The following is a 17,802-nucleotide window of genomic DNA, read 5'->3' on the forward strand; positions in this document are numbered from 1 at the left end:
CTGTCTGCCTGAATGACATCTAAACATAAAGAAAATAAGGCATGAGACACAAAGACCTTTAGGCAAATGAAGTTGGTCAAACTTAAGACACATAAAGAGAGTATTTATGTCCAGAGGGAGAATGGTAGTGATGAGTGACTAAACAGCTGCCTTGCTCCTCTCTTTGGTTGGCTTGTTGAAACAGCATCTTCAACAGTCTTTCATGCCATTGGATACGCTCCTTCACACTTTGTTCCCACAGAAAGACAAACACACACATGTGCACGCACACATACACACACACACCATAGGCAAATTTACCATATATGGTAAATACCAAAATAAAATAAATATATAAAAGTAAAACCGTGAGTCTGTGATAGAAGGAAAAGTGATGGCAAAATGTATTATTTAGGCTAATATATTAATATATTCCTACTTGTTGTCCACTTCAAGTTCAACAATATTGTTAGGAAACAGGAAGTGTTTAGGGCACAGGTAGACAGTACACTTCCACATCCCATCCCTAGGTGGCAGCATCAGCTATATTACTATACTGAACAAAAATATAAACGCAACATTCAACAATTTCAACGATTTTACCGAGTTACAGTTCATATAAGGAAATTAGTCAATTTAAATAAATCCATTAGGCCCAAATCTATGGATTTCACATGACTGGGCAGGGGCGCAGCCATGGGTGGGCCTGGGAGTGCATAGGCCCACCCACTGGGGAGCCAGGCCCAGCCAATCAGAATTAGTTTTTCCCTATATGTGGACCACAAAATGTGGTTGTAGGAAAATCGTAAATCTGGTGAAATGGTGCTTTTCATCAGCTGTCCGGGTGGCTGGTCTCAGACCATCCCGTAGGTGAAGAAGCCAGATGTGGAGGTCCTGGAGGCAAGCACTAGGCAGAATAAATTATTGGTTTCCTCAGTGCCTATGTGGTCCAGTTTTTACAGCCACTGACCCTGGCACACATAGGTCAGAGTCGGCATGGGTTTGAATTCTGCCCACTGCCCTTTGTCTCATGGATGTCTATTTGTGACGCATTAATTATGCGTGGTTACAGGGCTAATTCTGTGTGGTTACAGGGTTAAAACAGAAACAACTCAAAGGTTAACAGTTTAGGCATTAATTCCAAGTGGTTAAGGTTAGGGAGATAGTTTGGGGAAAATAATAAAAACGACTCGCCTGCAGTATTCATCATCAGTATTCTTCCTAGTATTCTTAGTGCTTGTCTAAGCAGCGTGCTCCGGCTCCAGTGACCAGCTTGAGCCTACATTAGGCCCACAAGTTCATTTCATTTATTTCAATGTTTTCAAGAAGTAAAATGAATACTCTGATTATTTACACAAACAGAATTGTCTATGGATATGATCAAATGCATAAACATTTTCACAGCTTTATGAAATGAAATATTAAAGCCACACAATACAAGCTTTCGATCCACACCAAAGACCAGAACTACAGTACCAGTCAAAAGTTTGGACACACCTACTCATTCCAGGGTTTTCCTTTATTTTTACTATTTTCTACATTGTAGAATAATAGTGAAGACATCAAAACTATGAAATAACACATATGGAATCATGTAGTAACCAAAAAAGTGTTAAACAAATCAAAATGTATTTTATATTTGAGATTCTTCAAATAGCCAGAATGTAGCCTATTGGAATATAATCAAATAACAAGGGGCATATTGCAACCATCGATGGCACTAGATTATCACCAGTTGATGTCTCGTTAAACCATCAATACGTGCCAAATTCACCCGCACAGCTGATTTGAACATCCTCATGAACAGACTAAGGGTGATTTATCTATACTGAACAAAAATATAAACGCAACATGCAACAATTTCAACGGTTTTACTGAGTTACAGTTCATATAAGGAAATAAATCTATTGAAATAAATTCATTAGGTCCTAATCTATGGATATCACATGACTGGGCAGGCGCGCAGCCATGGGTGGGCCTGGGAGTGCATAGGCCCACCCACTTGGGAGCCAGGCCCACCCACTGGGGAGCCAGGCCCAGCCAATCAGAATTAGTTTTTCCCTATATGTGGACCACAAAATGTGGTTGTAGGCAAATCTGGTCAATGGTGCTTTTAATCAAGACCGCTAGATATGAAATGTTTGTTTAAGGCAGTTTAACAGCATAGTTTATTTATTTTTTAAAGTTTGACTGAGCTACAGGCTAAAGCTATTATAAAGCAGTTAACTCTCGAAATGTATTTTGTCAGGCAACCTTCAGTCCAGTCGTCACCAGAGGGCAGTCAAACTCCACAATGGATATTTGTGCATTATATGGATGGTACATACAGGTAACTGCCAAAATAAAGGAAAAAACAACATAAAGTGTCTCAATAGGGCGTTGGGCCACCATGAGCCGCCGGAACAGCTTCAATGCGCCTTGGCATAGATTCTGGTGTCTGGAACTTTATTGGAGGGATGCGACACCATTCTTCCAAGAGGAATTCCATCATTTGGTGTTTTGTTGATGGCAGTAGAAAACACTAGGTCTCAGACGCCGCTCCAGAATCTACCATGTGTTCACACATTAGACTACTCTTTTAAAGTCACTGAGATCTCTTCTTCTAGCAATGGTATTTTTATACATGACCCTAAGCATGATGTGATGTTTTAATTGCTTAATTAACTCAGGAACCCCACCTGTGTGGAAGCACCTGCTTTCAATATACTTTGTGTTACTCAAATGTTTCCTTTATTTTGGCAGTTACTTGTAGGTTGGTTAGGTGGATGAAGAGAAGTTGGAAGACGGGGAGTGTTTTTCAAAGCATGGTTTTAGATGGCGCATTATGATGTTTATATACACACAAATCTACTGAGCTTTGCAATATGATACCCAATGGAAGAAGCATTAGTATGAAGACAAGTTAGGATTTTAATTTGTCAAAGTTAGACACACTTTTAGAAAACATCTGTGAGCTGCACATTTCTTTTACATAAAACATTTTAAACCATAGAATTACTTTAAAATCAAATAACACAGTGAAAGGTTAAGGCACTTACCATCAACCAATGGTTTACATATTTCAAAAATAAAAGTTTGTGTTTTGTTGCTGTGTGTATGCATTAGGTAACTTGTTTGTAAAATCTCCCTCAGAGCGATAGATGGGCTATAATTTATATGAGCAATTAGATTAATGTAACAATGACATGCAGAACAGCAATCTCCAGTACAAGCTTAATCACTGGCACTTTGGACATACAAGGGCACAATAAGGACAACAGGAAGTTCAGTCCACTAGTTTCTTTCTTCAGTCTATCACAACAAGCTGGTAAACCTGAGAAAATATTGTTGATCACAGAGGGATAAAAAAGGCTTCAAAATAACTGGAAGCGAAAGGTTCCCACATGTAAGCTGCCTGATGAATATCTCATACCACCATGAATATGAGAGAGCAATACTCACAGTTAATCTATAAACTCAACTTTATTCGTTATACCTATAGTATAAACCTGACTTAAGTCAGTTTCTGCATTTGAAGTTACACAAGGCAGAGATCAGGCTACATGCTGATGCATTTGACAGCAATGGCAAAATCCTTCCAGCCACACTGGACTGTTTCAATATCCTAGTTTTCTAACAGAATATCACAAAGTATTTTATTTTGCATTAAGTAAATAAAAACTGCATCAGAAAGCGTGACACCCCACTCCCTCATTTCTTCGGGTCGGGCGGGGCTACTCTACTTATTGCCGCTGCCCTGCGGAGGAGGTGCCCCAGAAGCGAGACGTCTCACTGGCAAAAAGGTCCCCTGTAGCTCAGTTGGTAGAGCATGGCGCTTGCAACGCCAGGGTTGTGGGTTCGTTTCCCACGGGGGGCCAGTATGAAAATGTATGCACTCACTAACTGTAAGTCGCTCTGGATAAGAGCGTCTACTAAATGTCTAAAATGTCAATGTTAAAAAAATCTGTGTCGGGAGAGCAGGGAGGGGACAATAAGTAGACCAGAGCCATTGGTTTCACACGGGAAAGCATGCTCATGTGAAAGAGGGAACACACACTTACACAGACAGGAACCGTGACCATTTTTTCCAATGGTAAACTGCCTCAATAAGACATCTTCATTTATCCACCATCTTTGGTCAAAACATTAATCCATGTTAGCATGGGCACTTTCTTCTAGGTTGGGCGATTTAAAATCTCATATTGTTGAGTTCTCCTTGTTAAATCTCATGGTAAACTATTCAAGAATCACGTCATGGGTATACAATAATATCATAAAATTGCCCAACCCTACTTTCTTTGTTCCCGTTAGGCTCCTGTCTAGATGTACTGTTACAGTACATGCGCTACTGTCTGGTTGAACCCAAAACAAGAAATTATGTAAACGAAACATGTCTAACACCACAGTTAGACTTATATATTTAGGCACTAGGCAGGTCTGTTACTTCACTCCAAGGCCACATATGTAAATCCCCTGCTCACTCTAGACGTGCACTGTAGGCTAAACGTCTTCTAGGAAAGAACCAGGAGCGAAACAGGCTGCTTTAGGTCTCCTCGTCCCATGGGCAGAGCTGTCTATGGGGGACGTAGTAGTCGAAGCGGTAGCCCTTGCTGCAGCTCCTGATGCCACACTTATAGGGGTTGGCCCTTCCAGCCACGGCCAGGCGGCTGCGGCAGTATTTGAGCATGCAGGGGAGCCACTCCAGACGCAGGAAATAGCTGCAGATGCAGGGCTGCCACATATCCAGAGTGGAGGGGCATCGCTGCAGACCAGCGGCGTCCGCTGTCTGGGGCAGGGGCTCAAATTCAATGGCCTCTATTCCTGGAGAGAGAGAGATTTTAAATTGTGACTTTCGATCAAGGAATTTCTATTGAACTGTATGGCAATGAACTCTATGGCTGTGCAGACATACAGTGGGGGAAAAAAGTATTTAGTCAGCCACCAATTGTGCAAGTTCTCCCACTTAAAAAGATGAGAGAGGCCTGTAATTTTCATCATAGGTACACGTCAACTATGACAGACAAAAAGAGAGAGAAAAAAATCCAGAAAATCACATTGTAGGATTTTTATGAATTTATTTGCAAATTATGGTGGAAAATAAGTATTTGGTCACCTACAAACAAGCAAGATTTCTGGCTCTCACAGACCTGTAACTTCTTCTTTAAGAGGCTCCTCTGTCCTCCACTCGTTACCTGTATTAATGGCACCTGTTTGAACTTGTTATCAGTATAAAAGACACCTGTCCACAACCTCAAACAGTCACACTCCAAACTCCACTATGGCCAAGACCAAAGAGCTGTCAAAGGACACCAGAAACAAAATTGTAATAATAATATGCCATTTAGCAGACGCTTTTATCCAAAGCGACTTACAGTCATGCGTGCATACATTTTTACGTATGGGTGGTCCCGGAGATCAAACCCACTACCCTGGCGTTACAAGCGCCGTGCTCTACCAGCTGAGCTACAGAGGACCACAAATACATTTACATTTTAGTCATTTAGCAGACGCTCTTATCCAGAGCGACTTACAGGAGCAATTAGGGTTAAGTGCCTTGCTCAAGGGCACATCAACAGATTTTTCACCTAGTCGGCTCGGGGATTAGAACCAGCTACCTTTCGGTTACTGGCACTACGCTCTTAACCACTAAGCTACCTGCACCAGGCTGGGAAGACTGAATCTGCAATAGGTAAGCAGCTTGGTTTGAAGAAATCAACTGTGGGAGCAATTATTAGGAAATGGAAGACATACAAGACCACTGATAATCTCCCTCGATCTGGGGCTCCACGCAAGATCTCACCCCGTGGGGTCAAAATGATCACAAGAACGGTGAGCAAAAATCCCAGAACCACACGGGGGGACCTAGTGAATGACCTGCAGAGAGCTGGGACCAAAGTAACAAAGCCTACCATCAGTAACACACTACGCCACCAGGGACTCAAATCCTGCAGTGCCAGACGTGTCCCCCTGCTTAAGCCAGTACAAGTCCAGGCCCGTCTGAAGTTTGCTAGAGTGCATTTGGATGATCCAGAAGAGGATTGGGAGAATGTCATATGGTCAGATGAAACCAAAATAGAACTTTTTGGTAAAAACTCAACTCGTCGTGTTTGGAGGACAAAGAATGCTGAGTTGCATCCAAAGAACACCATACCTACTGTGAAGCATGGGGGTGGAAACATCATGCTTTGGGGCTGTTTTTCTGCAAAGGGACCAGGACGACTGATCCGTGTAAAGGAAAGAATGAATGGGGCCATGTATCGTGAGATTTTGAGTGAAAACCTCCTTCCATCAGCAAGGGCATTGAAGATGAAACGTGGCTGGGTCTTTCAGCATGACAATGATCCCAAACACACCGCCCGGGCAACGAAGGAGTGGCTTCGTAAGAAGCATTTCAAGGTCCTGGAGTGGCCTAGCCAGTCTCCAGATCTCAACCCCATAGAAAATCTTTGGAGGGAGTTGAAAGTCCGTGTTGCCCAGCGACAGCCCCAAAACATCACTGCTCTAGAGGAGATATGTATGGAGGAATGGGCCAAAATACCAGCAACAGTGTGTGAAAACCTTGTGAAGACTTACAGAAAACGTTTGACCTGTGTCATTGCCAACAAAGGGTATATAACAAAGTATTGAGAAACTTTTGTTATTCACCAAATCCACCATAATTTGCAAATAAATTCATTAAAAATCCTACAATGTGATTTTCTGGATTTCTTTTTCTCATTTTGTCTGTCATTGTTGACGTGTACCTATGATGAAAATTACAGGCCTCTCTCATCTTTTTAAGTGGGAGAACTTGCACAATTGGTGGCTGACTAAATACTTTTTTCCCCCACTGTACATCCAAAAGCAAAGGGAACCTTAGGCAACACAATGGAAATGAAAGCTAGGATAGATAGAATGAAGACGTTCCTTTAAACACCCAAACACTTACAGAGCATCTCAATGGAAGCCAAACTTACCTTCATCCAGCCAATGCTTGGTGTCGGCCGTCCGGGTATAAAACCCCTCGTGGGCCTCCTTACACAGGTTGTGGATGTGTGTGTTGAGGTGCCCTGTACGACTCACGTTCACCACCATGTCCATGTGGAGGTGTTCCACCCCACGCCTCTCCTCTGCCATGTGGACCAAGTGTGGGTTCTTCTGTAGAATCCCAACACAGAACAGATCCATATTAAAATGTGAGGACATTCAAACAAGGACTAGTAGTGCTAGTATAATAAATTGAGCAATGGAAGTAAGCTCTACTACTTTTGTGTTACGGTTAAAACAGATTGGTGGTACATGTAAAAAAATATATAGTAATTTAAATGTAAAAGTCAGATAACATTGTTCAGTAAGGAACATTTTAATTGCCTACTACAATTACATTTCTACATGATTGAATTGAATTGAATTTGAATTGATGATGGGCTGGTTTCCAAACACAGAGGTAGTCCTGGACGAAGAAGCATGCTCAATGAAGATACTTCATTTAAAGTCCAGGACGAGGCTTAATCTGTGTCTGGGAAACCAGCCCAACAGATGTCGGATCTTAACTTGACCCCTTTCGTCGCAGGAGGAAAATAATATCTGAAGAAATATTTAGAATCGGCGCCAAGGTGCAACTGGAAGCAGTGTTTGTATACAATGCACACCGTACCTACATTGTACCTTATGAAGGCTACAGCACTTCTCGTATGAATTCTTATCTGGATTATAATTCATTTACATATTAGTATTTTTCGTTAGGGAATATATATTTTTTTTGTATCAATTGTTTTATGGTTTTTTGAAGGCAAGCACTAGGCAGAATAAATGATTGAATTCCTCAGTGCCTATGTGGTCCAGTGTTTACAGCCACTGACCCCGGCACACATTTGTCAGAGTCGGCATTGGTTTGAATCCGGCCCACTGCCCTTTGACTCATGGATGTCTATTTTTGACACATTCCGCGTGGTTACAGGGCTAATTCCGCGTGGTTACAGGGCTAATTCCGCGTGGTTACAGGGTTAAAACAGAAACAACTCAAAGGTTAACAGTTTAGGCATTAATTCCAAGTGGTTAATGTTAGGGCTATGGTTTGGGGTAAATAATTCAAACGACTCGCCTGCAGTATTCATCATCAGTATTCTTCCTAGTATTCTTAGTGCTTGTCTAAGCAGCGTGCTCCGGCTCCAGTGACCAGCCTGAGCCTACATTAGGCCCACAAGTTCATTTCATTTATTTAAATGTTTTCAAGAAGTAAAATTAATACTCTGATAATTTACACATCAAAGAAAAGTATCTCAGCTCAACAAAATCATCTATGGATAGGCTCAAATGCATAAACATCTTGACAGCTTTACGAAATGAAATAATAAAGCCGCACTATACAAGTTTTCAATCCACACCAAAGACCAGAACTACATTGACAAATTATACATAGCCTAACTATAAAACACAGAAATTGTTTACCACGGCAAATCTACTATGGTAATTTACCCGACACTTTGTATGAATGGGAACTAATATTGGTGTAGCCTACTGTTATTATTTTATTCATTTCCTATTTATGTTATTCAAAAGTGTCTAGTGTGGTCATTTCTTATTGTCGCGGGTGTTTTGGACGGAGTCGGGCGCAGGAGGGGTAAATCACAGAATAAATGGTTTATTGTGCAAATACAGCGGTACGCAGCAATACGTAAAACAACTACAGTGCGGTATAATGGCGCACTGGAGAAAACAAAACACACGGGTGAATATCCCGGCGATAAGTACATAAAGCTCCACCGAGCTATCGACACCTCCACAATCACACACAAAGACATGGGGGGCAGAGGGAATACTTATACAGGTACTGATGAGGGGATATGAACCAGGTGTGTGTAAAAACAAGACAAAACAAATGGAATGATGAGATGAGGAGCGGCAGTGGCTAGAAGGCCGGTGACGACGAACGCCGAAGCCTGCCCAAACAAGGAGAGGAGGTAGCTTCGGAGGAAGTCGTGACACTTATCAAGATATTTGAAATGTGTAACTAAATCAAGTCAATCGGGGCAAATTAGTTATTTGTGCCAGAAGGGCGCGGGCCGGAATCAAATCAATGCTGATACGATAGGCCTATATGTGCGCTCTGAAGGCAGCGGCCCTAACCACTAGACCACCCCAGACCACAATTGAACAAAATGTTGACCTTAGGATACACTGGACACTTGTATGTCGTAGCCTAGTGTTGACCAATATCGATCTTATGTTATTAAGCTACATAAAACGATGGTTGTTGATGTGTATGGCTGCATTTCAGATACAATTTTGTACATTTGAATGTTGCAGTAATAGGACCTAGGCCTAGCATTTGAGCGATCGAGAGAGAACATTATTTTGAAAGCAAGCCCTGATCCCCAAGACTCACGAGGCTCATTCAAATTTCCTGATGCAGCAGGAAAACTATCTGCGACAAAACAGTGATCAAGTTAAGATCCGACATCTGTATAACATGTTTATTGTGACACAATGTCTCTTATAATAATACCATTGGTACTGTTCCTCCACATCCAAAACCTGTCCCTTGTTACATCTCCCTATACCCTATATGGGAATGATGGCCTAGATTATGAGGGAAGGTGATGGTTTGTTACAGCAGCTCACCTGTCTGAGACGGGCCATGGACTCAGTGGGGATGATCTCGTGTTGATTGAGCCGTGAGATGAAGCACAGCACCTGGTATTGGTTCTGTCCTCGCTCCGGCTCCCCCAGGATCAGAGCTCGTATGATCCTCACATCCTGACAAAAAAGAGAGATGAGATAAATATGAAGGCCATAAATCAACAGGAAAACGCTCATCAACAGGAAAACGCTCATCCAGATGCAGCGCTCCTAGTGGCCGGGGACTTTAATGCAGGGAAACTTAAATCCGTTCTACCTCATTTCTACCAGCATGTTAAATGTGCAACCAGAGGAAAAAAAACTCTAGACCACCTTTACTCCACACACAGAGACGCATACAAAGCTCTCCCTCGCCCTCCATTTGGCAAATCTGACCATAACTCTATCCTCCTGATTCCTGCTTATAAGCAAAAACTAAAGCAGGAAGCACCAGTGACTCGGTTAATAAAAAAGTGGTCAGATGACGCAGATGCTAAGCTACAGGACTGTTTTGCTAGCACAGACTGGAACATGTTCCGGGACTCTTCAGATAGCATTGAGGAGTACACCACATCAGTCACTGGCTTCATCAATAAGTGCATCGATGATGTCGTCCCCACAGTGACCGTACGTACATACCCCAACCAGAAGCCATGGATTACAGGAAACATCCGCACTGAGCTAAAGGGTAGAGCTGCCGCTTTCAAGGAGCAGGACTCTAACCCGGACGCTTATAAGAAATCCCGCTATGCCCTCCGACGAACCATCAAACAGGCAAAGAGTCAATACAGGACTAAGATTGAATCGTACTACACTGGCTCTGACGCTCGTCGGATGTGGCAGGGCTTGAAAACTATTACAGACTACAAAGGGAAGCACAGCCGCGAGCTGCCCAGTGACACAAGCATACCAGACGAGCTAAACCACTTCTATGCTCGCTTCGAGGCAAGCAACACTGAAGCATGCATGAGAGCACCAGCTGTTCCGGATGACTATGTGATCACGCTCTCTGTAGCCGATGTGAGTAAGACTTTTAAAAAGGTCAACATTCACAAGGCCGCAGGGCCAGACGGATTACCAGGACGTGTACTCCGAGCATGTGCTGACCAACTGGCAAGTGTCTTCACTGACATTTTCAACATGTCCCTGATAGAGTCTGTAATACCAACATGTTTCAAGCAGACCACCATAGTCCCCGTGCCCAAGGACTCTAAGATAACCTGCCTAAATGACTACCGACCCGTAGCACTGACGTCTGTAGCCATGAAGTGCTTTGAAAGGCTGGTCATGGCTCACATCAACAGCATTATCCCAGAAACCCTAGACCCACTCCAATTTGCATACCGCCCCAACAGATCCACAGATGATGCAATCTCTATTGCACTCCACACTGCCCTTTCCCACCTGGACAAGAGGAACATCTACGTGAGAATGCTATTCATTGACTACAGCTCAGTGTTCAACACCATAGTGCCCTCAAAGCTCATCACTAAGCTAAGGATCCTGGGACTAAACACCTCCCTCTGCAACTGGATCCTGGACTTCCTGACGGGCCGCCCCCAGGTGGTAAGGATAGGTAACAACACATCTGCCACACTGATCCTCAACACGGGGGCCCCTCAGGGGTGCGTGCTCAGTCCCCTCCTGTACTCCCTGTTCACCCATGACTGCATGGCCAGGCACGACTCCAACACCATCATTAAGTTTGCCGACGACACAACAGTGGTAGGCCTGATCACCGACAACGATGAGACAGCCTATAGGGAGGAGGTCAGAGACCTGGCCGTGTGGTGCCAGGACAACAACCTCTCCCTCAACGTGACCAAGACAAAGGAGATGATTGTGGACTACAGAAAAAAAAGAGGACTGAGCACGCCCCCATTCTCATCGACGGGGCTGTAGTGGAACAGGTTGAGAGCTTCAAGTTCCTTGGTGTCCACATCACCAACGAACTATCATGGTCCAAACACACCAAGACAGTCGTGAAGAGGGCACGACAAAGCCTATTCCCCCTCAGGAGACTGAAAAGATTTGGCATGGGTCCTCAGATCCTCAAAAAATTATACAGCTGCACCATCGAGAGCATCCTGACTGGTTGCATCACCGCCTGGTATGGCAACTGCTTGGCCTCCGACCGCAAGGCACTACAGAGGGTAGTGCGTACGGCCCAGTACATCACTGGGGCCAAGCTTCCTGCCATCCAGGACCTCTATACCAGGCGGTGTCAGAGGAAGGCCCTCAAAATTGTCAAAGACTCCAGCCACCCTAGTCATAGACTGTTCTCTCTGCTACCACACGGCAAGCGGTACCGGAGTGCCAAGTCTAGGTCCAAAAGACTTCTCAACAGCTTCTACCCCCAAGCCATAAGACTCCTGAACAGCTAATCATGGCTACCCGGACTATTTGCACTGCCCCCCCACCCCATTCTTTTACGCTGCTGCTACTCTGTTAATTATTTATGCATAGTCACTTTAACTCTACCCACATGTACATATTACTTCAACTACCTCAACTAGCCGGTGCCCCCGCACATTGACTCTGCACCGGTACCCCCCTGTATATATAGCCTCCCTACTGTTATTTTATTTTACTTCTGCTCTTTTTTTTCTCAACACTTTTTTTGTTGTTGTTTTATTTTTAAAAATATGTTTAAAATAAATGCACTGTTGGTTAAGGGCTGTAAGTAAGCATTTCACTGTAATGTCTGCACCTGTTGTATTCGGCGCATGTGGCCAATAAAATTTGATTTGATTTGATTTGAAATTCAAACCGGATACTGTATACATTCACATATAGTGATACAATAAATGCGCCATACTCAACTAGCAGACCGCAGTACGGATCTGAACCCAGAACGGGGTCAATACGTACTGCAGTTCTCAACACAGATTTTTTTGGAACTGTTGAGACTTATAGTAGAATAATAGAATGCACAAGGTGCAATTTCGACATTTGGTAGTGCATGGGCAGTTTTCCCTCTTGTTATGTCATTCACTGACAGACGTGGAGCTATTTATAGTCAGAAATGTCCAGATGATCAACTATGAGCCCATGTTAGATAAGTTAGGCTAACTAGCTATCTAGCTATCTAAATCTTGTAGTTATCATGGCTGGATTAAGTGCCCAGGGGCCTCGATCCCCAAGGGGCCCCTATTGATTTTGTTGTGTCACTCAGGCATTATATGAAAACACATTAGACATGGCAAAATGTGTAGAATTGCAGGAAATGAGCTTTAAAACAGCAAAATGTTATCTCCGCCAACCAGAGAGGGGTGTGAGCAATTAGAAACATTTGGGGTCGCATGGGTTGCGAGGTGCGGGTTTGTTATTACACCGATAAATTACAATATCAATTTGGACCTTTGCCACCCAGAAAATGTGTGTGACCAGACATTCTCAAATAGTAGTTGAGTACCGGACATTCTCAAATAGTAGTTGAGTACCCCTGAAATACAATATATTATATTAGTATACTAACTAACAAAGCTAGCTAGCTAGCTGCCAAACTAACTAGCATTGTATCTAGGTAGAGAAATATAACGCTAGCTAGTTTTGGCTAGCTTGTTACCTAGAAAGCTTTGGTGGTTAGCTATCTTGCTAGCTTCGATAGAGTCAAAGGTGGAGAACATTGATGCACCATTTTCACCCAATCAGCGAACACATAACGGCTTTATATTATTTCGCTACTGAATACCGTTGCCCCTTGAATATACAATTACTATATTCAAATGTGTAAATTAATGTATAATATACCAAATGTTTGTAATATTACAAGCAAAACTAACCACAAAAAGATTTACACACAGTTGAATGCTCTATAAACACAAGACAGTAATTGCAGTCATGTATTTGTCCCGTGAAAATGTGCATGTTATGAAAATCTGGTTGTTACAATGCTTGTTACTTACGTGAAAGTATCCACTAAGATCAAACTTTGCATTGCTATTGTTCTCAGCTGAATCCATTTCAGCAACAAACGTCACAAAAGTGTGGTGTAAGGGCACCTTCATGTAAAAGTGCTGCCAAAACTCCACTTTGCGTGTGGCATAAGGATAACCCATAACTAACTATTATATAAAGTGTCATGTCTGTTATGAGGACTGACCTGACCTGCCCTGACCTTCACTGGGAACATGAGACCTGAATCCTACCCTAGTACCCTCATCCGTCCCAACGCTCCTCTGACTTTATTTCCATCTCAATGGCTATCCCAACTGTTAAAAACCCCAGTAGAACTCAAAGCCGAGGCAAACATCCCAGTCGACTGAGCAGACAAAAGGAAGACTAGGCTATCTGAACAAGGAACAAGTCCTTTTCTTCTCTTCTCTTCATTTACCAGGCCCATTGGGTTGACTTCCCTCTGAGTCAACCATGTACCATGACTCAAACAACACTCCGGTTGGTCCTTAAGGTGGAGATGCAGATAATGAGGTCAGGGAAACTGTGGAGTAGTTGAGTTAAAAAAGACAAGAAGAAGGAGGAGGGGGGGGACTCTTGTTTCCCCCACTGTGACGGCAGAACATCCAGAGAAGCAGATGTATGGGTACGCAGAGTGGGGGAGGGGATGGGAGCATTCCTGGAGGGGCATGTGTGCCACTCGACTCCAGGCAGGTTTCTTATGGTTGAGCTCCAGGCTACCTAACTTCTCAATGGGACACAAGTGACTGTCTACTGACTAGCATGACCACTAGTCCAAGGATAGCTAAAGTGTGACATGATGTGGGGATTGACTGGCCAAATAGGAGGGATTTACACCGGCAGAGGATTCAGAAACAAAGCTATCTAAATGGTGATTTAGTGCGCACGTTGAGGATACCACCACAGCTTATGAACCAAAGCATCCAATTTCTTTACAGAAATCTATGAACAAAGTACCCTATTACATACATTGACTAAAGCATTAACTGAACACCAACACGATCAAATCATCATCAACAAAAAACAATGTAAAATGTTACTTTTTAAAATTATTGTATTTTACCATTAACTGTACTGCACTGGATGCTGTAGAAAGATAGCCTATAGTAAACTGCAACCCAACCTAACAAGCTTTCATGTGGCAGCCAATAGCTTGAGGTGAGGGTGCGGGATGCATAGTTGACTCATCGTGCATACAATCTGATATGACCTGCATGGGTTCTGCCACCCTGGTTCTTCACGGGGGTTGGCATGGTAAATACCACTCAATGACAGACAGAAGAAATGCACCACAGAGCCTCTGATGACAGGCCACACTGCAGCTCCCATAGGGATGAACTTAGAGGTGACCATTTCCCTTCCTCTTATCCCAATTGCATCACAACCTAACAGATGGCTTGGGATCGCACCGATGGTTTAACTGAGATTAATTCAACAGGAGAGGATGGTGTATGGGGGAGATTGACATTTCTCAACTAGGGTTGAGGCAGATGGATATTTTTCTGTTTTAAAAACATCGGTTTCTTAAGGCCATGCCATAATAGTGATCAATAGCTGAGGTGGATGCAACTTGTGGGCCACATGATCACCATTACGGTAGTATGCAACTGTCTACAATCCTGTAACGTCTTTGGGCACCTTTAACATCACTCCAGTTGGGCAGGCCTCAAACAACTGGACACAGAATGTTCACTGTCCAGTGAAAAAATAAATATGTCTTGAAATGTCATGGTATTGACATTAAAGTCTGAAAGGCAGGAGTATTTTCGGTTGCCCAAAAATGTTAATCACCTGTTTATACGCAGACATAGGGGAGGAACCAGAAACAAACAACAAAGATGCAAATAGGACTTGAAAAAGAATCCCACAATTAATCTGTAATTTTCAACAATTGGTAAATGTTGGATTCTCTGAAGCTTGCACAGCACAGTTACTTCTTGGATAATAATGATGTTATTTTCTAGTTAGACTCGTTCCCCTTTCTTCACCCCCACTACACACCATAGGAAGACAAATAACCCCTTCCTTTTATGCATTGCACCTTTTCAACAGTTTCCTCTACAAGATGAACTGGCTCGCCTGTCTGTACAGTAACTACAGTCTGGCAGCTGGCCATCAGACCGATTCCAACTTTCCATAAATCTGCGTCATGCTGACAGGAGTAGATCTGAAGCACATGCATGGAGAGAGGGAGGGCTGCTGTCTAAATTGACTTGATCCAGACAGAAGAAGATATGTGCTGCCCCCCTGCAGCGTGTGCCTGTTAACTGTAACCAGATAAGCCCACTGGGACTTTAAGAAAGTTTTCCAACAGTCTGAGTAAAGCCAATGGGGGACAACAGTTTTATGACTTATTGATTGCTCTTCATGTCTATACGATTTTAAATGTGTGTAATGTCAGGATATCCTGGGCCATTGTAGGAAGTTCCTTAGCCAGGGTAATATCAAATGCCTGCTCAATCAGGGCTAGTTCACCACTTATCCTTGTTGAAAAACACATGTAGTCCCCAGTATCTATGCTGCAATAGCCTATGTGCCAGGGGGCTAGGGTCAGTCTGTCCTATCTGGTGCAATGTGTGATCTCAAATTCCCCTGTCCTATCTGGTGTCCTGTGTGATCTTAGGCATGCTCCCTTGAATGCTCCTGGGTGTCTCTCTCTCTGTCTCTCTGTCTCCCCTCCCGGAGGACCTGACCCCTAGGACCATGCCTCAGCGCTACCTGGCCTGACGACTCCTGGCTGTCCCTGTCCCTAGTCCACCCAGTTGTGCCGCCGATCCAGTTCTGCTGTCTTCTGTGCGGCTATGAAACTACCTTGTTCCGGACCTGCTGTTTCTGGCCTGATTACTCCTGTCTGTCGGTTATGGAACACTGACCTTTTTCCCCGGACGTGGTACTTTGTCATGGACATGCTATTTCGACTTTCTCTCTCTCTCTGACCTGCTGTCTTGACCTCTGAATGCTCGGCTATGAAAAGCCAACTGATATTTACTCCTAAGGTGTTAAACTGTTGCACCCTCTATAACCACTGTGGTTATTATTCGATCCTGCTGGTCATCTATGAATGTTGAAACGTCTTGAAGAACGATCTGGCCTAAATGGCCTTACTCTTATAATCTCCACCTGGCACAGCCAGAAGAGGACTGGCCATCCCTCAGAGCCTGGTTCCTCTCTAGGTTTTTTTGTAGGTTCCTGCCTTTCTAGGGAGTTTTTCCTAGCCACTGTGCGTGTAGATCTGCATTGCTTGCTCTTTGGGGTTTTAGGTTGGGTATCAGTATAGCACTTTGTGACAATTGCTATTGTAAAAAGGGCTTTATAAAATACATTTGATTGATTTATTGTAATAATGGTCAATCCTAAAAAAAGAAATGTGCCTATGTTCACAGACAATAACAATTAGGATAGAATTTCAAGTCTGTCCAAGAGGACTGTTTTTCTTAGCTATTTATTATGAAAATATATCTTTATACATACTGTATGCAATACAGCAGCATATATATATAAATAGATATAGGTCTATAGAAAATGGATAGGCAATTATAATAGAATGTCCAGGATATATATATAATAGTAATGTACTGGTGTGTGTGTGGTTGTTCATTGGTAGTAACATAATATGTAGCATATTACAGTTTTTCAAAACTGTTGTAAATATTTACATTTTAGAATATTGACTTCACTCACCCGTTTGAAATCAAATACCACAGTAATATAAGTACCATCTCCTTGCTTGAACTCGACTGTTATGGAATCCTTCTCACTGTCTGCTTCCAAAATCTCCTCTGCAATTTGTCCATCACTTAAACGCACTCGTACTTTTAATTCTGAACTAATTCCAAGCGACCCAAAAAGATTTACCACTAGTAGAGAAATCAGAACTGCTGCCACTGCCGATATCTCCCTCGCATACATTCCCAAACTCATGGAAGAACTTGAAGTTTAACTATAAAAAATCTGTCGACTACCCTAGGTGTAAATAATCTTGAAATCGGTCACGAGTTTTTCCCAAGTAAACGAAAAGTCCCGGACCGAAAAGCCTGCATGAATTTCAATCTATGATCCACAGATTGAAATCACTGTTATGAAATCTCTGCGTTGTGTAGCCAACCTAGTACGTTCTATATTATGATACATTGTAGCGTTTCTGAAGTCATCAGAGTACATGTGAAGATAACGTTTTTGCGCATAATCTTTACTGTAAAATGTGCGCTCTTCGTTCAGACGACTTCAAGCAGACTTGAATTGTGCAAGCCTGGTTGATGAAAAATTGAAGTCCTCTTTTGAGTTTACGATTGCGTCCCTGTCACGACTTCACCGACGAAGCAGTGC

The 17,802-nt window shown here is 43.0% G+C and overlaps 1 protein-coding gene across 1 annotated transcript; it reads right to left on the reverse strand.

Annotated features, from left to right (window-relative positions):
- Nucleotides 1–4,501: 4,501 nt before the first annotated feature.
- Nucleotides 4,502–17,397, reverse strand: LOC311142450 (out at first protein homolog; the record flags this gene model as incomplete). The annotated part of the gene is made up of 4 exons (XM_084178098.1): nucleotides 4,502–4,779; nucleotides 6,915–7,119; nucleotides 9,562–9,696; nucleotides 17,158–17,397. The coding sequence occupies 4 exons, from the start codon at nucleotides 17,395–17,397 to the stop codon at nucleotides 4,502–4,504; spliced, it is 858 nt and encodes a 285-aa protein (XP_084034224.1).
- Between the last annotated feature and the right edge of the window lie 405 nt (nucleotides 17,398–17,802).

The sequence above is a fragment of the Coregonus lavaretus genome (genome assembly GCF_964263955.1).
Source record: "Coregonus lavaretus genome assembly, chromosome: 15".
In the NCBI taxonomy this organism is placed as follows: Eukaryota; Metazoa; Chordata; class Actinopteri; order Salmoniformes; family Salmonidae; genus Coregonus; species Coregonus lavaretus.